Below are 22,717 nucleotides of genomic sequence, written 5' to 3'. Positions count from 1 at the left end.
AAGAAGAAAGGATAATTGAAAGTTCTAACTACAAGAGAAAAGTCAAGTAGGAGTAAGTTACAAAGAAAGGAAAAAAAAAAAAAAAAAAAAGAATTGCTTAGGCCCAGAAAGTGATTGAAAGAGAATGATTTTAAAAGAAGCATGAGGTAGAAGCCAGACTGGCAAGAGGTTTAAAAGAGACCCATTCATTTATTCAAACAGTGTGGACATGAAAGAATAGAAATAAAAAGCCACGTAGGAGTGGAAAGAAGGGTTGGGAGAAGGAGCATTGGTGTTGGGTGGGAAAGGGCAGCTCTTAGAGAGTGTGTGGAGGAACAGGAGGTGAATACAGGCTCAGTGCAGATTGACATAGAGCTCAGGGGAGGCTGAAGGACACTCCCAAGAGGCCTCAAGCACAGCCATATACGCAGCACAACAAGTTGTAGGCGTCCTTGGGCCAAAGCCACTATCAGACCAGAGCCCTAACTACTCAGGGTCAAAGGCACCACTGGACCCTGCTCTCTTAGTCAGACACTGACCACAGTGGACTTCTGGGTATGGCACCGCAGGTGCCTTTGGGAGGGGATATTTACATAACTATTGAGGTGTTTATAAAACCACCTGGTGAGCTAAGGTGTTGATGACAGACACTGCATTGATGGGTTACGTGTCTCAGCTAATACTTTTAAATTTACCTGGTGTGATGTTTAATTTTTTGTGTTAACTTGGCTGGGCTCTGGTGGTCAGATATTTAATCAAACATTGTTCTAGATATTTCCGCGCTATAGGTATCTTTTGGGTGAGACTAACATTTAAATTAATAGACTTTGAGTAAAGCAGATTACCTTCTATAATGTGTGTGGGCTTCATTCAATTAGATGAATGCCATAATAGAAAGACTGACCCCCTGTGAGGAAGAGGGAATTCTATCAGCAGACTTCCTTTGGACTTGACCTGCAGTTCTTCCCTGAGTCTCCAACCTAATGACCTACTATGGACTTACCAAGCCTCTACAGTCATGTGAGCCAATCCCTTAAAATAATTATCTATATCTATCTATCTATCTATCTATCTATCTATCTATCTATCTATCTATCTATCTTTGCATGTACCCACTCCCACATTCACACATCCTGTTGGTTCTTTTTTTCTTTTTAGAGAGAGAGAGAGTGAGTGAGAGAGCTTGAGTGGGGGGAGAGGTAGAGAGAGAGGAGGAAGCAGACTCCCCGCTGAGCCAGGAGCCCGATGTGGGTCTCGATCCCAGGACCCCGGGATCATGACCTGAGCCAAAGGCAGACGCTTAACTGACGACTCTGCCACCCAGGCACCCCACATTCTGTTGGTCCTCTTTCTAGAGAACCCTGCCTTGGAATTCTTCCTGTTACACTTGGAATTCTTCATGTTACACTGCACAAACAGCCACCCACAGAGTGCTGATTCAGCCTTTATAATCTACTTTACGTAAATGCTGACAGTGTCTGAAGCCTCGTTACCTGTTCATTGAATGAAAAATGCCTGAGTGACCCCAGTGAGTGAAGCCTTATGTGGCCGCTGAGAAAAGAGCTGTTGTTTCTTCAAGGGTAGAGCTCCCTGACCTCAAGTGGACCACAAGCCACCAAGTCCTATCCATGCTAACAGAAGGCTTACCAACCAAATTATTACAGACCATTTGGTATTTAAAAAATAGTCATAATAAGGAAGACGCACTAATAAGGAAAAAATGGGCGGCTCCATCCAAATATTGTCATTATAAAGAAAAATTCTTCCTTTTTCATATAATGGGAATCAGTTTCGTGCTCTATAGATGTGTCATTTTATATCCAAAGAAAGTTCTCTTCCCATGACCTTTGTCACTTTGACGCTCTTTCCCATAAGATAACAACCAGCCTAGCATGGCAGAAAGCTACAAATCAGAAATTAGAACTATATCCCCGATTCTGTCATGGGACCAGGCTGTGCAAACATAGGCAAGTTGTTTAACCTGTCTGGGCTTGTTTTCTGACGAGTAAAATGAAAGCGCTAGACCATATCATCCTTGAGTTCAGTCCTAGCTCCATTATTGTAGAATTTTTATTTCTAAACTTGAAAAAATTGCCTGATCACTTGAGTCTTTGGGGAGAGTTTTCATGGACCAAAGCGACAAAAAGTTGAAATGTGCCATAAATTAACTTTCTGGAGAGAACTGGAGTTTCTGTCTTCTAGTACTTCATCTAGAATTTATCCTTGCTAGGTTGTTAAATGAATCAAACAGGGGCGCCTGGGTGACTCAGTCTGTTGCGCGTCTGCCTTCGGCTCAGGTCATAATCCCAGGGTCCTGGGAACGAACCCCGTGTTGGGCTCCCTGCTCAGTGGGGAGCCTGCTTCTCCCTCTGCCTGCCGCTCCCGCTGCTTGTGGTCTCTCTCTCTCTCCCTGTCAAATAAATGAATAAAATCTTCAAAAAAAAAAAAATAATAAATGAATGAATCAAAGAGCCTAAAAATCTTGCATTTTGAAATATCATTTTAAACATTTTAAACATCTGTAGTACTCTGGGGCCCAATCAAGAAACCACAGAGTGGTTTAAACAGGGGAAGTTTAACATAAAGTATTAACCATGATAGAAGAGTGACCATAACATATATGAGAATTCTGGAGCTGTAGGAGAATGGCCAATGGAGGGGTTCAAATCTCACCGGAGAAGTTACGGTCAGCCCAGCAAAAAGCAGAGAACCTCACTGGTTTGGCCAGGCCAGAGCTGGTCTGGAGTTGTTTGGGCAAGCAATAGGCTACTGTCCAGAGCTCAGGTGCGGAGCAGGTGGTCAGCAATGGTGTCATAGGCCTAAGAGGGAACCAGCTGTTAGCAGAAGCAGGAGGCCTTCAGGCCGCGTGAGGCTTGCAAAGTAGGCATCACATCTGTGTGGACACCCTGACCAGAGGCATGCTGTGTGCGGGCTACATGGGGGCTTTGGCTTCTGTGTCAAGAGGGCTACAGAAAAGGGGCGCCTGGGTGGCTCAGTCGTTAAGCGTCTGCCTTCGGCTCAGGTCATGATCCCAGGGTCCTGGGATCGAGCCCTGCATCGGGCTCCCTGCTCGGCGGGAAGCCTGCTTCTCCCTCTCCCACTCCCCCTGCTTGTGTTCCCTCTCTCGCTGTGTCTCTCTCTCTGTCAAATAAATAAATAAAATCTTTAAAAGAAAAAAAAAAAAAAAGAGGGCTACAGAATGGTTCTCACCAGGCTGTGGCTGCCAGGTGCGAGAGGGGTCACATTCTGGGCTGGGGCTGGGACAGGCTCTGCTGGCTGTCTTCACACCCACATGGCTGACCCCCAGCCCACACCAGGGACAGCAGAAGAGACTCTTCCTCCTGCAGTGTCCCTCCAGTGCTCTCTCCTGAGAAAGAAGACACTTCACGCTCACTTTAGAAATGCTGAAAGGAACTTCCCCCTATTCTCACAGAACATTTCCTACAGCGTGCATTCGGAGCTGAGAGACAATAAATTGATAAACGACACAGATCTGTCAAGCTTAAATTTCATCTGTCCATTTCCCGCCATTCTTTCTTGGTTCCTCTCTGAAAAATTCTTCCCTCTTCCAGACGTTGGTGCCTGCAAGCCACTTTTGGACAATGAATCAGCTGCTGCTTGTCTGAAGGCCAAGCTCTATGTACCTGGTCCTTTCGCGGGGTGTCTTAAATCAGCAGTTCTCAAATGTCGTTCATGACCTCTTGGGGTCCCCGAGACCCTTTCAGGAATTCTGGGAGGTCACAACTCTTTTCAAAGGAATATAATTTCTCCCTAGGGTTGAAATTTCATGAGTAAGGCTGCTGGTGTTTTAGCACAAATCAAGGCAGTGGTACAAACAGGACTAGGAGTCACGTGCGTGCAGAAAAAAAAAGAAGCCAGTCTCGTTTCTGAATGTCCTTGATGAAGCAGTAAAAAAGTATATAATGTAATAAAACCTCAACCCTTGGGTACATGTCTTTTAAGCATCCTGGCTGATGAAATGGGAAGTGCACGTAAAGCAGTTGGGCCGCATTCCGAAGTACAACGGCTGTCCGAGTGGTGAGCCCAAGCAGGGTTGTTACTTGAAAGAGCAGGTGGCAGACCAACTATGGCTTCTCAGGCTTGGTATTGGCCAGACATTTTCCGGAAAATCCATGAAATGAGCTTGTCATCTCAAGGCTAACCATGGACAGTATTTATTGCCTATGATCAAATACAAGCTTTCAAGAGAAAATTAGGATATTGGGAAAGAGATACCCGCCCCTATGCACTGGACAGCATCTCTTAAATTTCTCTGATGAGCTCAGTGGTGATGTTACTGAATGAAATATTTTGACATTGTACGATGACATGTGTCAGCATTTGGGAGAGCTGCATAACTCAGTGAAATGCTGTTTTCCAAATGACGAATTTGTGATGTTAAAAAAATCATTCATGGGTGAATTACCCATTCATAGTGTGAGATAGATGAGTGGGTTTTAGGGGAACAGAAGAACTTCGCTGACAGGGTTTCAAATTCCACCTACCAACTAGGTTTTAAGAAACTACCACTTGAGTTTCGGTATGGTATTAAAGAAAAATACCCACGATTACCTGAAAAAGCTATTAAATTAATCCTTCCTTTTCCGACTACATATCTGAGTGAGGCCAGATTTTCTTTTTATACTTCAACCAAAAAGCAAAAGATTGAATGCAGAAACCAGCTTTTATTAAGTCAGACATTAAAGGTTTTGCAAAAATATAAAACAATGCCACTCTTCTCACTCAATTTCTTTTCTTAAAAAAATATACTTCCTTTATTTTAGAGTGTTATTTTTAAGATTTTTTTTTTTTTTTTTTTATCTGAGAGAGAGAATGGGAGACAGAGAGCATGAGAAGGGGAGGATCAGAGGGAGAAGCAGACTCCCCACTGAGCAGGGAGCCCGATGCGGGACTCGATCCCAGGACTCCAGGATCATGACCTGAGCCGAAGGCAGACGCTTAACTGACTGAACCACCCAGGCGCCCCTAGAGTGTTATTTATGTTAACATACAATATATTTATTATCATTGCTATTATTGTATTTAAATGAATAAGTAAATAAAGATTTAAAATATTTTTTAGCTTTCATTTATAATACAGTAGATACAAAAAGTTCTTTGGGATTCTCAACGATCTTTAAAAGTACATAAGAGTTCTGAGACCAAAATGTTTGAGGATTGCTGTCTTAAATCTCCATCAGTCACTTGAACTCACAAAATTGTGGGAATTTATAAGTGCGGTGGTAGAGGCCAAAAGAGGAAGGTGACTTCAATCCTACTCAAGGTCACACAGTGAGTCAGAGGCAGAGATGGGTCTAGATCCATGATCTCCAGCTATAGGGTGTTATACAACCCAAACTTCTTCCCCAGGACACTCTTCAGAGTGCCAACATCACAGTTTTGAGACACTCAAGCCGTAGATAGGGAGCGATAGCCATCCTCCCCTCAACATGCATCTGCTCGAACAGGAACGGGTACCAACTAGGTTGCAGGCACCAGTGCTTGTTGATGCTGAGGGCAAAGTAAATAAAAAGCGGCCTGTGTGTAGGGGGTACCCAAGCTTCCCATTTAGAGGGAGAGACTACATGAAAGACAGTATGTCATAGTATAGGATATGACTTACCTGGCATGTAATGTAAGGTATATTCATACAACCTATATAATTCTCTTATGCTATTATTTTCATACACAATATTGTATGTTATATAAGTTGTATCATATCGATAGCATATGATATAGTATGGTAGGGTATAACAGAGTAAATACACTTACTATATCTAGGAAAGGGCAAGTACTTTGGGGTCACAGTTGGCTGGCAATTTTGGGCATGGGCGCTAAGGCCTGTGGCAAAGCAGAACTGTGAACTTGGGAAGTTTGCCAGCGTGCTCCTTCGGACACTTTCTGGCTTGCATTCGTTTCCGAGGGCTGTCATAACAAATCGCCCTAAACTGGGTGGTTTTTCCCACACACAGAAATTTATTCTGGAGGTTAGAAGTTGGACATCGAGGTGTCAGCAAGGCCATGCTCTCTCCAGAGGCTCTAGGGAAGGCTTCTCTTCCTCATCTCTTCTAGCTTCTGGTGTTTCTGGTGATCATTGGTGTTCCTTGGCTTGTAGAGGGAGGACTCCAATTTCTACCTCTATCTTCACAAGAGCTTCTCTCCTGCAGGTCTGTGTCCAAATTGCTCTCTTCTTATGAGGACATCAGTCATATTTAGGGCCTACCTTAATCCAGTATGACCTCATCTTAACTTGATTACCTCTGCAGAGACCCAGATGAAGGCACCCTTACAGGTTCTGGAAAGACATGAATTCGGTGTATTTGGGAGGCATTATTTAACCTAGTACACTGCTTGTGTGCTTACCCTCAATCCTCACTGTTCACAGCCTCTTCACCATCCCTCACATTTTCTCTCACACTTTTCAGGGCCTGGGGTCCCGTCGAGCCTCACCTGGCCATCCTCTGTTGGGGTTTTGAGTGGTTGCCACGAGCTCTCTTCATTTAATCCATGAGTTTAACAAAGGGCTTCTCGGGGCCACATAACTGGTGAGTTGTGAAGGAGGAAAGAAGAAGCTGAACAACTCAGTAGTTAAAAAAAAAAAAAAAAAAGAATACCCTGATTAAAAAATGGGCCAAGGACTTGAATAGACATTTCTCCAAAGGAGACGTAAATAGCCAACAGGTTTATGAAAAAATCTCAAATCAGGGAAATGCAGATCAAAACCACAATTAGATACCATCAGGGAAATGCAGATCAAAACCACAATTAGATACCACCTCACACCTGTCAGGATGGCTATCATCATGAAGCCCAAGGTCAACAAGCATTGCTGGGGATGCAGAGAAATTGGGACCTGTGTGCACTGTTGGTGGGAAGGCAATTGGAGTAGACGCTGGGGAGAACAGTGTGGAGGTTCCTCAAAAACCTAAAAATAGAACTACCTTATGATCCAGCAATCTCACTTCTGAGTATTTATCCAAAATAACTGAAATCAGGATCTTGAAGAGATATTGGCACTTCCTTCAGTGCAGCACTGTTCGCGAAAGGCAAGAGGTGGGAGGAGCCTACGTGTCCAGGGACAGGTGAATGGATAAAGAAGCTAACTGTGGTGTATACACACAGTGGAATACTCTTCAGCCTTAACATGGAAGGAAGTTCCGAAAATGCCACACCATGGGTAAACCTCGAGGACATGATGCTAGATGAGTTCAGCCAATCACAGAAAGACAAATATTGCCCGATTTCATTCATATGAGGTCACTAAAATTGTCAACCTCAAAGAATCAAAGAGTAGAATAGTGGTTTCCAGGGCTGGGGGGAGGGGCGACGAGGAGCTGCTATTCGGTGGGAATGAAGTTTCAGGGAAGCCAGGAGAATCAGCTCTAGAGCTCTGCTGTACCACACTGTGCCTGTGGTCAATAGCAACATAGGGTCCACTCAGGATGTCTAAGGGGGGAGGCCTCGGGTTAAATGTTCTTACCACAAGAAAAGAGAAGAAAAGAGAAAAGAGGAAAAAAAAAAGAAGGAAAAAGAAAGAGGAAGCTGAGAATCCTTACGTGTTAATTCTATGGCTCCTTTGGCAATTTTTTTTTTACTGGGTAGCATCATGATTTATGACAGAGCATAGTTTACTGGGCCTAGCATGATTTATGGCAATAGGGAAAATGTGGGGAGCTGTGAAAATCAGCATTCTCTGCACCTGTGCAAACAGATGGAAGGGTGCGGTGTGTGCATACAATCCCAGCAGTGTCACCTTCAGCAATCCCAGCACTGTCACCTTCAGCTCTGCGACCTGTGGCCCCAGGTTACCTGTTTGGGGCTTCAGGTGGACTCTGGGCATGACGGCAGGATCTGGAGCCAGATCGCCTGTGTTCAAGCCAGGGACCCTTAGGCTGCTTATCTCCTCTCTCTGTGCCTCAGTTTCCACATCTTGCAAAAGGGAGATACTATCCCACTACATGAGGAATAAATGAGTTAATATACGTGAAGTATTTTGAACAGTGCCTGACAATGTAGACATTAGTTGTTGTTATTATATGAATTTTCTATCCAGTTAATAAGAATTCCAATATTTTACTGGTTCCTCCTTCAATTCCCTTATCATCACCCTCCCACTGCCCCTACCAGAGGTAAAATAGGGGACAGTATGTGGATGTGGCTTTTGGTTGTTTTTTAATTCTTTCCATGTCGCTTATAATGGGCCCTGGGGAACAGTTCCTTTGTCAGGATGTCTTAAAGGACCAGGAACCAGATGCCTGTGGAGTGAGTGCTTCTTGGGAAGCTCTTAGGGAGCCAACATCATGAACTCCAGTGAGCACCAAGCTATCATTTAATTAATAGTTGCCCGTCTGAGTGTGGCTTTCTCGGTAACTTTAGCTCTGTGGGTAGGTGTGGTGCCCACGATGTGGCCTCCCACATTTCAGATTTTGTATAACGGAGCCCATGGTGTCTCAGCTACTCAGGAGTGCGTCTGTCTCCAGCACCAAGAAAAAGCGAGACCTGAGTAAGGATGGGGCTTTTGGCGTAGTTAAGAGAGAGGTAAAATAACTGTAATTTCATAGCAATTACCTACAACCAACACCGTCAAAGGCGCCAGTTTTCCGTGATAAACCTGAGCCTCTGCTGGGAGCAATTTGCAAGGTAGAAATAAGCACACAATTAGGCTCTCATGTATGAGATGCCACAGCAAAACAAACCTCAAAGGGGAAAATACTGTGTTGCATTTTGGGAGTGCATTTTTTTTCTCCTTCTTTTAAAAAAAAATCTTAATAAGCCCCCATTCCAGGATGTTGTTTGGGTTGTTTGCAGCTTTGCCAGGAAGCCCGGGAGCCTTCACTCCCCTGGACCCCTGTCCGTTGGAGGAAGGCACTCCAGCCACCTGATGGGGCCACGGTTTCCAGGGGAGCCACCAGCGAACTAGAGTGAAAGGGTGATTTCTCCCTCTAAGTACCATGTCAGGGGCCCACAAACCACTCCGTGGAAGTAAGTGTACAGAGATCAGTTTCCCAACATTTTTGTTTGTTCATGCATTTGCTGAGAATGAATTCCTTATAAAATTCATGTCTCTGCAGCCCACTCAGAAGTAAAGCTAGACTTGCCTTTCAGATGATAAAACAAAAACAAAAACAAAAATGCCACACTATTTTGAGAACGGTCCCGAGAAAGGGAAATCTAGTGAACAGAAGTATGCAAGCACTCACTAGGGCTATCTGTTATTGTTATATATGTGTTCCTGCCCTACCCGCCAGCCAACCCCACAGAAGGCCACAAGCTCCTTGACTAAATGCACTTTTGAATCCCCTGTGTGATTTTTTCCAGTGCCTTGTACATAATTGAAAGTGAATTTGCATTTATCGAGTAAAAGGATAGTTTAACAAATGATGGCTTATTTTTTTTTAAAAGATTTTATTTATTTATTTATTTGAGAGAGAGAGAATGAGAAAGAGAGCACATGAGAGGGGAGAGGGTCAGAGGGAGAAGCAGACTCCCTGCCGAGCAGGGAGCCCGATGCGGGACTCGATCCAGGGACTCCAAGATCATGACCTGAGCCGAAGGCAGTCGCTTAACCAACTGAGCCACCCAGGCGCCCGACAAATGATGGCTTATTGACATTGAAGGTCAAGTACTGGTCAGAACTAAGGGGGCTGTTGATTAAAATCTTGAGTCTGCTGTCTAGTTATAGAGAGATGGGGTCAAAGTCTGAGGTATTTGCACTCATGATATATCATGGAGCAAAGACCAAAGGGTAGAACAGAGTTAACTAGAGAGGAACGTAGTTTGCCTGGGTATAGCCAAAGAAAAGCATTTCTAATTGTTAGAACTACCCTCAGAATGGACTGCTTCGAGAGATATAAACTACTGGTTCGTGAAGATATTTAAGTATAAACTAGGTGATTACTTGGGGGTATAGAAGTTGGTGATCCAACATCATTTATGTTAGACTATGTGATGTTGAAAGTCTCCCTTTACCCTGAGATGCTGGGGTCCTCTGGTTTCGGAAAGTTTTGACTACATAATCGTCATGCTGGGAACCCAGATTCAGTCCAGCACCTATTTATTGAGTCCTTACCGTGTGCCAAGCATTGCCCTGAATAGACATGAGGAAGACGACAATAAGATAGGGCAGCTGCCTTTGGAGTTAGGCTGGGTCATGGCTTTAGTCAGTTCTTCATTGGGCGTATATTCCTTCTTGGCAATATGCACATGCTGATTTAGGACTCTGGTTCTTTCTCTTCCTTTTAGGCTGGAATCGATGGGGAAAGCATTGGCAACTGCCCCTTCTCTCAGCGTCTCTTTATGATCCTCTGGCTGAAAGGCGTTGTGTTCAATGTCACCACTGTGGATCTGAAAAGGTAAACAGTGCTGTATTAAGGAGGGATGTGTTTGGCTGCACAAACAGAGAACTTTCCAGGAGGGAGGGCGGAAGCCTGCCTGTGGCTTCCAGAAGCCTCCTGCTCTTACCACATTGGCCAGACGGTGTCTCAGGGCCCATCCCTGATTACAAGAGAGGCACTGGGACTGAGCATTTCTCTGCCCAGATTAACAAGGTTTGAGTAGCAAGAAAGGGGGAAGGAGTGGATATTGGATATGCAACTGAGAGTGGCCCAGAGGTGGACATGCATATCTTAAAATCCAGGAGTCAGCCATTCCAGCGGTACCATCCTGGGGGACTCTACCAGGACTTCAGGTGTAAGAGTCTGAGTTTCCAGGGCGTTGGCATCTGACCATTTTCCCTTGCGTTGCTCTCATTTTTAGAATTCCTTAGTGTGAGAGTTCTGGATTATAGGCTGGGGATGGAGAGTTCCTCGTGCACTTTTAATGGTTGTTAAAAATACCAGGCATCATTCACTATCAAGAGCCACTCATTTCAGGCTCGTATCCTGCCTCCTGTCTTCTGCCTGGCCTTTCAATGCAGAGTAGCTCAAGGCTCACTCCCTGAGCCTCTATCATCTGCCTATAGCTTCTTCCCTGGTGAGTTTAGCATAAATTCTTCACATCGCCTTTATGTAAATTATTCTATACCCGGGATTCTACCATCTAGAAATCTCTAGAGAGAATTCCACTTGCGTTTTCTATTATCACTTTAAAATCTCGATGTCAAAAATTATATCTGTCATTTCTCCTTTGAGTTGGGCTCCCCTCCTGGATTCCTGGGTTCTTCCATTTTCTAAGCACTGGAGAATTTCCAGCTCCCTTTTCTTGCCATTCCCCTTGTCAACCAGTTGCCAAAGGCAGGGCATTGTCCCACTGTGCTACAGCTCACCTCCGAGCCCTCTCCTCCGTTCCCAAAGCCCACACTGGGTTCGGGTCCCACCACTGCCCTCAGACTGTCTCTTTGTTCTTCCAACTGGACATCTTCCTTCCAGGTTCTCTCTCTCTCTCTCTGATCCATCCTCTATATTATCCTAAGGTTACTCTTCCTAAAATAGTTCTTTAATCATGTGACTCCCCCACTCAAAAAACCTTCTGATACTTCCCGTTGCCTATGGAATAAACCCGTCTGTAGCTCTTTGCCAGATCTTCAGCTTTCCCAACATTGTCTCCCAATGCTTCTCGCCCTGACCTAGCCGCCTCTGTCTGGCTGGACTACCTCTCGCCCCATCCCCTTTAGCTGCCAGCCCCTGGCTAGGATGCTTCCTCTGCCTCACAGACGCTCTCCTGCCTTCCTGAATGGACAGACTGTGCCCAGTCCCCAGGCGCAGCAGCTTCAGCCTCCCTCCCCTGGATTATCATCTGCAAGTACGTTTGCCTGGGGATCAGAATGGGAAGGGAAGCCACCTCAGCATTCCTCAGATGCTTATATTGCTCCTTCATATCTGTTATCTGACCCTACCGATGCCCGTTGAGGCAGGCCAGGCAATATCCCAACTCCAGTTCAATAGATAAGGAAACTTTCTTACTGCAATAAATAAATAAATAAATAAATAAATAAATAAATAAATAAATAAATTTTTAAAAAGGACAGAAAAGGAAAGAAACAAAAACAAAGAAAGAAGACATATATATATATAATAAAGAGTTAAGGACTTTTTAAAACATATGATACTATGGGGACGCCTGAGTGGCTCAGTCAGTTAAATGTCTGCCTTTGGCTCAGGTCATGATCACGGGGTCTTGGGATTGAGCCCCGCATCGGGCTCCCTGCTCAGCAGGGAGCCTGCTTCTCCCTCTGCCTACCATTCCCTCTGCCTGTGCTCTCTCTCTCTCTCGCTGACAAATAAGTAAGTAAAAATCTTTAAAAAAACAAGCATATGATACGATGAAGTTTAGCAATTTCTAAGAATATTAATTTCTTATCCTGGCACCACCATTTGTTGGCCGAGTGACCTTGAACAAGGTCCTTCGTTTGTCTGAGCCTCGGTTCCCTCGTCTGTATGATGGGTACGCAAGCACTGCCTTGTTCGCAGAGGAACTGTGAGGATGCCACGAGGCAGGCCACGGGAAGCATTTACGTTCAGGACTGTGCCTGGCTCACAGCCAGCACAACATGCTGACTATTTGTAGCTTCATCCCTTCCCTCACGGAGGTGGCGATACAGTCAGGGAAAGAGGACCAACAGAGATGAAATAGTCCATAAATTAGACCTGGCAATATGGAATTAAATGCGAATTGTGTAATTTCAGCCATAAATGCCGAAGAGGGTCCATAAAGAGAGAGGCCCGCAGCTGACCAGTGTCCCGTTGGCCGAGTCCAGCGGAGCACCAACCGTAGGCGGTACCCCCCAGGGATGCCAGCACACTCCAGAGGCCATTGTTCTCTCGAGTCACAGAGGGAAAAAAAATAATTTCTGTTTCTTTAAGCCACAGAGAGGTAATGGCTGAAAAATACAATGAGTGTAGATTTCCCCTCCCTGCTGAGAACCCCATGCATTTCTGCCTTGTGTCAGCTCTGAAAAACAGGAGGAGAAGGTAAAGAATGTCCTCTAATTGTCCAAAGGAGGGAACGCACACCAAGTCAACAAAGGGACCAAGTAGATGAGATCTTAAAACCACTCTTGGTCCCAGCTGTCTCAGGAGTTCCAAGTACCACACAATGTAGCTGGAGAGAATGTGTGTTTGGGGAGCGATATGGGAGTGAGCACCGTGATTGAAATTCTTCCCTTCCCCTCCCAAACTGATTATGCCAGGAATTTGTTTCATTACAGACTCCTCTACCCCTTGTTTACTTTTTCTTTGGTTGCTCCATCCAGTGTTTTCCACTCCCAACTCCCACAAGTGTTGCATTCTCTGCGAGAGCATTTGGGGTGAATCTGCTGTTCCAGCCCGGCTCAGGGACGTGGGCATTCTTAGTCTTCCTCTTCCTTACTGTTTCCTTTGGCACTGCCCCCCACCCCTCATGCCCCCCATCCGCCAACCTTCCTTCTCTCACTTTGCTCCAACTGTGCTCTTGCATTTCCACCAGCTGGTGGAAACATGGAAGCACGCCCTTGGGCATGATTGGGGCCGTGGCGAGCACAAGGCCACTCTCTCTCCTGCTGCACATTCTCTTAACAATGCAGAAGGTATCTCTTAGTATAAATGTATGATTGAATTCTGACTTTTTAAAGGCTGGCATCCTGTAGAATGCATTTTTGTTAAGCTAAGTGGCGAAGGACCTTTTGAAAACAAAGCCCAACCTCTGCCCTGGGTATTAAAATCTTGGTGCTCATCTCGACAGCCACCTGCCATACTCTGCTTTTTCACTAGGACTCAACTCCTTCATCTTGACTTATTCTCATGACTTCCACAGGACAGACTTCCTGTGTCACACCACATCCCTTCAGAACTTTCTCCAACCTCCCCTGTTCTAGGTGCCCCCACCATAAGTCTGTTTGATGGACAGGAGTGCTGGACAGCCCAGGGTGTCTAATTCACAAGTTGCAGATTCCCCTGAAGTTGAGGTGTCCTGGTGTAAGCCACCTCCTGAATCTCGATCTCTTCTACAGAAAGCCTGCCGACCTGCACAACCTTGCCCCAGGCACCCATCCGCCCTTCTTGACCTTCAACGGGGATGTGAAGACGGACGTCAATAAGATCGAGGAATTCCTGGAGGAGACTTTGGCTCCTGAAAAGTAATGAGCTGCTTATTTCTGAAGCTAATGGCAGGGGTGGGTCCGTGTTGGAATTAGAGAAGCACCATTAGCTTCGAGGAGGCAGATTTCCAAAGGAGCCTCATCAATCCAGAGCGTAGGGCCCTCTTCTCAAGCCCAGAGAGTTGCCAATCTCAAAACCACTCCACCAAGTCCAACTCCAAGAGTGGACACCCCTATGAACAGGATCTGCCTCCTCAACAGAACACCGAGAAGTGTGCCACCCCTCCATTCCCCTCCATGAGTCCTCCCCAGTTCACTCTGCCTGAAAGACCCCTAAACGAGGGCAAAGTCTCCCCTATTTTAGAACGAGAACTGGAAGGCTGACAAAATGAGAGTAAGCCAGGAGAGAGGTAACCCATGACTTAAAACCACACCCAAGTATAAACAGGAGTCACAAATCTGACTATATCTGGTCAAAGCCCATAATCAAAGATGTGAAGACTGACTCCTTTTCTTAACTGGGCCCTGGGGGGGTTGGGGATGGGGAAGAGACTAGAGGGCTGTAGGCTCTCGGGTGGACCAGCTGCCCCTGAAGGAAAACCGGAGTAAAGGGAAGGAAGGTGAATTCTGAAAGTTACTGGAAACTAGACTTGTTCCTTATACTCTATTATAATCAGGGACTAAAACAACCACACTGTTTTGTTTTAACTAGAAAAAGATTTCATATAAGTAAGGCTCACATGGACTCCATCCTGTAGGACAGCCACTGAAAAGTTTGAAGTAAAAGTATTTAGAGTCAGTTTTCAGGCTTACTTCGGGGGGTGGGAAGATGAGGAGGGCAAAAGATGGAAAAGCCAGAGGTGGAGAAATCAATTAGGAGGAGCCACTTGATGATGGTCCATGGAAGACAGGCAAGGTGGCTGATTTAAGGCAGTGACAGTGAACTGGGGGCAGAGAGGTAAGAAGGACTCAGTATCTACCCAGCACCTAAAATAAGTGGGATTGGACCACTGGAAACCACCATCTTGCATTTACTTTGAAGTTGTATTTATTTATCAATAATTTTATAGCCTTCACCAAGTGCCCTAGGAGATAGGTGTTACCTAGCCTCATTTTGCAGCTGGGGAAACTGAGGTATCGAGAGGTTGAGTCACTTGCTCAAGGTCACACATCTAACAAGTGACTGTTAAGTTAAAATTCCCAATTGGTGCTCTGATTAAGCCTTAATATCTATACATTCTTCCTAAAAACTATTCTTGGTCATCCACCTTAGGACAGTTTATTTTCACACTGAGAGTGGAAAGCTGCCTCGAGCCCACTGGAAGCAGCTGAGTATAGACTTTAAATGAGTGTATTGATTAAATCAGCCATAACCCCCATCTCAGCCACCACCAGAAGCCACAGCATCTCCAAACAGGACACCAGCCAGCCACTTTGCTGAAAGGGTCCTGAGAGGGCTCCGGTGCCATCCCTCCACCCTGGGACTCAGCCTCATTGCTGGTGCTGGTTTGAGATCCCACACGAGAAAATAAATGCTGTTTGCAATAACTGAACAGAGTTTAGACCTGTGCATGGGAGCCCCAGAAGGGACTGTCCAGGGGAAAGCTGTTTTCCTTTGAGAAGCAATACTCGAGCTCAGGAGTGACCACTTCCGTCTAGGCCAGTGGGGAACACGAAACGGGAGTGGTGGGGAGCACAACCACCCGGTCCTTTGCCAGGCCAGTAGGTGGAGGTATGCAGGGCTGGGCTGAGCCCCCTGGGGCCTGAGGCCTTCTCTCCTAGAGTCCTCAGGAATGCCCGTTAGATGACTTTGTATGGATCACACTGGGGCGGAGGCCATCATTACCTTCTAGTAAATGCCCCCAAGCCAGTGTCTTGGCCCCACAAAGGGAGACCCGCTATTCTGCCCACAACAAGCCACCAGCCCCGGGTAGCTGGCCACTGATTCGAGCAGCGAGGCCTCTGTGGCCCAAAGCCGAGGCCCCTGGAGGAGCCCAGCTTGACCTTCTGGTTCTCTAGGGGGCAGCAAAACCCCCAGAACTGTTCACCTAACGCTGTTCTGCCACGTGTTTCTCATCACACCACTGTTTGTAAAAGCTGCCAGAGAGCCAAGAAATTGTGGTAGCCTTTTTCCCCTTAGCTTTACTTTTTAAAAGAAAAAAAACCACATGCAAACACTCCTTTTTTTTTTTTTTTTTTAAATCACATTTGGTCCCACAAAGCATTTGGTGTCAAAAGAAATTCAGGAAGTCTCAAGTAGTTTCTAAATGAGACTAACTTCCATTTCTTTCCTGAGACTGGCCCAGTTAACACTCAACAGGGAAGCACTGGGATAAGCCTGGTGATTACTGTCGAGGCATGCCGGGCCTCAACTTTCACCTCCACAGAATGGCCAGAGTTCAGAGGATCCAGAACTGAGAGGCAGGAGAGCAGACTCTGGCCACCTTTCTATCGTGTTTGCAGGATGGCCTTGGGCCAGCTTCTCTCCCATTTCCTCACGAGGGGCTAGAACTGTGTAGTCCCGAAGATGCTTTTCAGCAGAAGCTCTGTGATCCCATGAGGGTCTCAAAGCCCTTTCCCAGAGCTGGTTATTTTTTAAAATACCCCTTGTGCATAGATGGTGTGAGAAGAAGCCAGGAGGGCAAACTGATAATGGATCACAGCCCAGCAAGTAGTCAGTCAACTAGCAAGTACGTACTGAGGACAAACGGGGTCCTGAACATTGCCAGAATTGGAAGATGCTTTGGATTCATTATTTTGAGAAGTGTTTATAGATATCTCACAATAGAGAAAAACAGGAATTCTTCTCATCCTCCGGGAAGTAGAGAAGTAGCCTTGGTACCAAGGACAGGATCAAGTGGTGGCTGAGAAGATGGACTTTGGGGTCAGAATGGCTTGCATTCTAATCCACTCCACGAGGTTGTGCCACATAAATTAGCCACAGAATCTCAGTAGCTTAGCAGAATACAGTTTATTCCTCACTCTGGCAAAGTCTAAGTGGGCAGTATGGCCCTCTTCCGTATTGTAGCCTTTGGAATATGTGACCCCGAAGGCTCCTTCAGCAGAGAAAAAGTAAGAAGGTTCGTACCAAATGTTTTTAAGGGCCGGGGCTGTGAGTGGTTACATCACGTCCCCTCTCATCCTATTGGCCAAAATCCAGCCGCATGACCCCAATCTAACTGAGAAGCAGAAGCTGGGAAATGCAGAGAAGTACATGGATATTTAATCTTTAATTCTCACATCTGTAAAATAATGATTGTAATGTTGATCTTGTGGGACTATCATAGAAGATAATACTATTTGGCCTAGTGCCGAACATCAAGTAAAAAGCTCATGAAGTGGCACCTTGAAGCATTAGAAAGAGAAGTCACTACCTTTTTTGTGACTGTCTTCCAGATTTAATCATAAGGACTTTCGTCTTAAAACCGCAGATCCCAAGGGATGTCTCTTAATGACTAATCCAGACCCTGTCTACCTCTAAGGATCATTTGCTTAATTAGCAGAGACAAGACAAGCAAGCACACAGCCAAGGATCAGAAGAGTCAGAAGCATTAACCTGCTTTTCAAGTGAGGGTTTGGTGAGATGAAGAAGCAGGAATAAAGGAAAAGGGAGAGAACTTTTCAGCTCATTAGAAAAAGGAAGGTCAACATTCAAGCTGCCAGGGAGCCCCTAGGATCGGCAAAGGCCCTTCCATCAGGGCAGGAGAATTGTGTCTCTTTCTCCAGTGTATCCCCAACCCCAGGGACAGGACCTGGCCATGGTGGATGCTTAATGCATGCTGGTTTTATTGCGTGGGCCCCTTGTGTTCAGTGGCATGGTGGCCTGTGGCTAGTCAGTGAGAAGTCAGTGGGGGCCCTGAGCCAGTCAGAGCACTTCCATCTGCATATATATATATATATATATATATATATATATATATATATGTATATATACACACACATATATATATATACACACATATATATATACACATATATATGTATATATATAATATATAATTTTACTACTATTTACAAAATTTTTTTTTTATGAGAGGCCAACTGTTTTGCATCCCAGAGTGAAGCTTAAGTGCATGTTTAAGATGAATGCTTTTGCAATAAGATATCTTAAAAATAGAACGGAGAGAAATTGTCATCAGGTAGAGCAGGGGTCCACAAACTTCTCTGCAAGGGGCTAGATAGTAAGTCTTTTTGGCTTTGGGGGCTGTAGAGTCTGTGCCACGGCTCTGCTGCCGTGAGAGTGCAAGCAGCCATATACAACACCTACATGAATGGACATGGCTGTGTTCCAATTAAATGTATGAATACTGAAATAGGGATTTCATATTATTTTCACAGATCCCAAAATACTACCCTCCTTTTGATTTTTTTCAGTCATTTAATAATGTTATAAAAACTATTCTTAGTTCATGGGAGGTATATAAACAGATATTGAGCTGAACTTGGCCCATGGGCTGTAGTTCACTAACTCCTGAGTTCAAAAAATTCACCATCTCTTTGATTGTCATCAGACCACATCACCGTCTTACTTCAAAGATGTTTCTATGAATGAGACACTATTTCTTAGCCTTCTAGAGAAACAGAATGTACTCTGTAGCCCACTTATTTGCATATACAAAATATGGTATAAATATGGAGTGAACATGAATGCCCTTAACATCCCAGTATAATAGCCTCCTCAAGTCTAGTTACCGAAATCAGTGAGATTAATAGTTGGATACACATTTCCCACAAAGACAAACTTCAAATGGGACATTAAGCTGTACAATAAAGTCTCAGGAAATCATAGTGCTTAGAAAACAGGCCAGCACTAGCCTGGTTTCCCTGAACACATGGCCCTGTGTTGTCCATTTTAGATTTGGTTCTATCTACTCATGATGGGCCCACACTGATGGTGAAGAAATGGTCAGATTATTGCAAGTCTGGTCAAATGATGGCATAAAGCAAAACAAAACAACAAACCCAAACAAACAGTCTACTGAAAATGCATTTTCTAGGCCCTCTCTTTTTACCTTATCAAGCAAGAACAAAGAGCACTTGGTATTTATTAATAATAATTTAAGGCAATCAGTTCTGAGAGCCTGCCAGATTCTGTGTGCAAAGGCCAAAATAAGGAAGGATGATCCTAAATTGCCATGGTCTTGGATTACCTAGCATCCTGCAGGAACTTGCCTGGTGCCTCGCTGACGGCAGATGAATCTGATAATTCCCAGTATACTCAAGAAGATGTGTGTGCTGAACCTGTGCAGAGCGCCCTCTGCAGGCGGATGGAGAAAGTGCATTCATGGTGTTCAGCTGAGCTGGAGGGAGGGCTTTGGGGCTTTAAGGGTAAATAGCAGAGTCCAGGAGAGGCCAGAAGACACCGAACTGGAGAGCTGGGCTTCCAGAGTGAAGCTGCCTAGGTTGGAGTCCTGGCTTTGCCCCTTATCCATGTGACCATAGGCAAATTGCTTAACTTCTCTGGGCCTCTTTTTTCTCACGTGGGAAATGAGCCCAATCAGAGTACCAATAGAACTGTGAAGAATAAATGATGGATACGTATAAAGGGGCTAGCACAGTGCCTGGCCCGTAGCAGGCACTCAGTGCAAGTTAGCTTTTGCAGATATCAGAGAAGTGGCGTGATGGAACAGGAAGAACACTGAGGGCCGGGTTCTCACAGTCCCCCAACGATTTATTAGCTGTGGGTCCTTAAAGAACCCTTCTACCTTTCTGGTCTCTAGCTATCTTCCCTGTAGAGTGAAGACCAGAATGCCTCTGTATCTGCCTGATGGCAGAGGGCTGGACCCCACGACTTTCTGAGGACTCTTCCGATGGCAGTATCTGAAATTAAACAGTCACTTAGCATGGCCCAGGAGTGGACAGTCCTAGCTAGCTAATGGGCCAATCAAGGAGCAGCAAGAGAGAGAGAGAAAGAGAGAAGGAAAGAAAGAAGGAAGGAAGGGAAGAAAGAAAACAAATAATTTTTAAAGACTTTTTGGTTCACATTATTTACAACATTAAAGGAAATTTAAAAAGTATTTTTCTTTTTAACATAAAGCAATCAAACAGTGGGCAGTAGACAACTATTCACCCAGAGATCACAAAGGTCCACATAATTGGTAATGATGATAAGTAAGCAACTGTCCCCCGTCTCATTCCACCCTGCCTGGCCATACACATAAAATGTTTGTGAAATAACATTTCTAGAAAATTTAATCGTGCTAAGGGGGTCAAAGCCATGGATTCCCACACAAGCAAGCTTATCTCATTCAGTTTTAGAGCCAATAGAAACTAGTCCTAACTCCGGTCTGCCTCTTATATTCTTCTGGCTTCAAATGAAAGACTGTGCCAAGGTGAGAGGCTGGATCATCGCAAATCTAGCTCCAAGCCTGGAAATAAAGTAATCAGCAACGCTCGTCCTGCGGTTAGAGCCCGGTAGATTCCACTATTACTGCACATGAATAAGAAGCGTGTGAAGGATATTTCAGAAGAGGACCAAGGGTACCCTTTCTTTTTTTTTTTTAAGATTTTATTTATTTATTTGACAGAGACAGAGACAGCGAGAGCAGGAACACAAGCAGGGGGAGTGGGAGAGGGAGAAGCAGGCCTCCCGCCGAGCAGGGAGCCCGATGTGGGGCTCGATCCCAGGACTCTGGGATCATGACCTGAGCCGAAGGCAGCCGCTTAACCAACTGAGCCACCCAGGCACCCAAGGGTACCCTTTCTTTTGAGAAAAGGCTTAATAGCCTCAATGGCAAGGTGCCTACTATCTCCTGGCTTCTAGAATTCGTTCTGTACAGTGAGGATTATCATCACAGACCTGGCAGTGGATCGTTATTTTAATGTGGGTTGGGGAACTGTCAGGGACCACACTCGATGTAGAGGCAAGCTCCTCCAGAATTTTGATTAGCCCTTTCCTTGGTGTAGCACTGTATGGTGGTCTCAGATGAGACTCGGGCCCTCTGAGGGGCCTTCTGGTTCCCCACCCACAGATTGTGTCCCTCGCAGGCAGCTCTCCTCAGCTCGCTGACCTCTGTTTTCTCTGTCAGTGAACTGGGACAGAGAGTGCCCATTCTCCCTATAGGCTGGGCGTAAGATCCCCCCGCCAAAAGATTTGCAGATCAAACTGGAAAGGGGGATGTTGCACATCGTGTTGGGCATAGTCTCTCCCTTAAAGGAGCTCCACGTTCTCACTGATTCGAGAACACCATGCCTTCCATTCCAGGTACCCCAAACTGGCTGCGAAACACCGGGAATCCAACGCGGCCGGCATCGACATCTTCTCCAAGTTCTCGGCCTACATCAAAAACACAAAGCCGCAGAACAATGCTGGTGAGTGACCCACTTGCACCCACAGCTCTTGGCAGTTGTGCCCATTACCCAGGACGTCTCAGGTACTCGGGTCCCAGAAGCGCCTGGAACCAGTGCTGTTCACTGTTTGCCCACACCCGTGTCCCCCGTGACACAGGGAGGGCGTGTCGATCCTTCTTTTCGTCCAGTGCAAGAGAAAAAGCCAGGGGCCTTTGTGCTGAATTTGGAGGGAGGGAGACACTTTGTGTTCTGAGCCTGCCTTACTGAACAGCGTGATGGTCTGCCCAGAAGTTTCCTGCCTCGGCCATACCGCTGGCCATTTGTCCCAAATTCACAACCCTGCCTGGGTTCTTGGGAGGCCCTGCCTGGAACCACATATTCCAGCTTCCTTCTGGTCCCTGCAAGCCTTCTCAAGGAGTCGTGCAGAGGTCATGGGGGGACAGCACAGTCACCATGTTGGTGAATGCTGCAGGTGGAACCCAGCCCTCTGCTTCCTCCCCCTACTGCAAGTGCAGAGGGTACTGGGGAAGGCACAGCTCAAAACCTGTTTCCTCCTCCATCTGGCCGTGGCTACAGAGCCCAAGACTAGTTCTCCTGTGAGGCCTTTTCAGAGGGGTCTCAGCGCCTCATTTAAGCTCCTAGCACTTTAAGTACCTCATTTGGCCTTTCCTTTAAGAATTAGACAAAGCAATTTGAATAGAACCATCCAATTGAGTATGTGTAACACTTGAAGAACTGTGTTAGACCCTAGGAGGAAAAAGAAGAAGGATGAGCAAGTTTGCTTGCCTCCCAGTGGGAGAGTGAGACAGCCTTATGGGCAGGAGCCTGGAGCCCAGCACAGAGCCAAGCAGAGCAAGGACTTCACGAATCTTTGTGAATAAATGAGTGAACAAATGACCATCAGATGAACACACAATGGACCCACACAAGGTGGGATATGTTAGACGCTCCAGGAGCTCAGAGGAGAAAGGCATCTTTTTGGACAAGGTGACCGGAAAGGGCAGCCATCGTGAAGCGAAAGGGAAGATGTTTTGGCAGGAACAGAGTCGGTGCAGTGGAAAGTAAATATTTTGGTAACAGTTATTGGGGGCCTGGATTATAAGGGGCACAGACTAGATTCTACAATAACTAGAAAAAGATACTTCCCCAGTCTTGAAGATCTGGCTGGTACAGGAGAAAAGGCTTAAATTGGCAAAAAGTCAAACAGCAAGAAAAGAGAGAAATGATGGCTTCGTCAAGGGAGTCTGAGGAGCTGATTAGCTGCCGTGTGAAAGGGGAAGCAAAAGGTGTTCAGGGATGTTCAGAGCAGGAAGAATTTACCTCAGGGCCTTTGAGAAAGCTGCTCTGAGGGGGTTTCAACTGGCTCATGAAGGTTAAGGGAGAGTCAGTGGGCTTCGCATAAAGGGAGGAGGTCATGGCGGGAGGTGGGAAAATGCC

The 22,717-nt window shown here is 45.7% G+C and overlaps 1 protein-coding gene across 3 annotated transcripts in view; it reads left to right on the top strand.

The window, feature by feature from the left end:
* Nucleotides 1-22,717, top strand: part of CLIC5 (chloride intracellular channel 5) — a 167,912-nt gene that overhangs the window by 106,992 nt on the left and 38,203 nt on the right. For all 3 annotated transcript variants that reach the window (XM_034991359.1, XM_034991358.1, XM_034991360.1), the window contains 3 exons: nt 10,222-10,331; nt 13,904-14,029; nt 21,195-21,301. In XM_034991359.1, the coding sequence (XP_034847250.1) occupies nt 10,222-10,331; nt 13,904-14,029; nt 21,195-21,301 (343 nt within the window). The remainder of the gene's footprint in view (nt 1-10,221; nt 10,332-13,903; nt 14,030-21,194; nt 21,302-22,717) is intronic.

This window comes from Mirounga leonina, unplaced genomic scaffold (assembly GCF_011800145.1).
Source record: "Mirounga leonina isolate KUSES-001 unplaced genomic scaffold, KU_Mleo_1.0 Mir_53, whole genome shotgun sequence".
Classification (NCBI taxonomy): Eukaryota; Metazoa; Chordata; class Mammalia; order Carnivora; family Phocidae; genus Mirounga; species Mirounga leonina.
The sequence above is the reverse complement of the archived record's forward strand: the minus strand, read 5'-3'. Positions and strand labels throughout refer to the sequence as shown.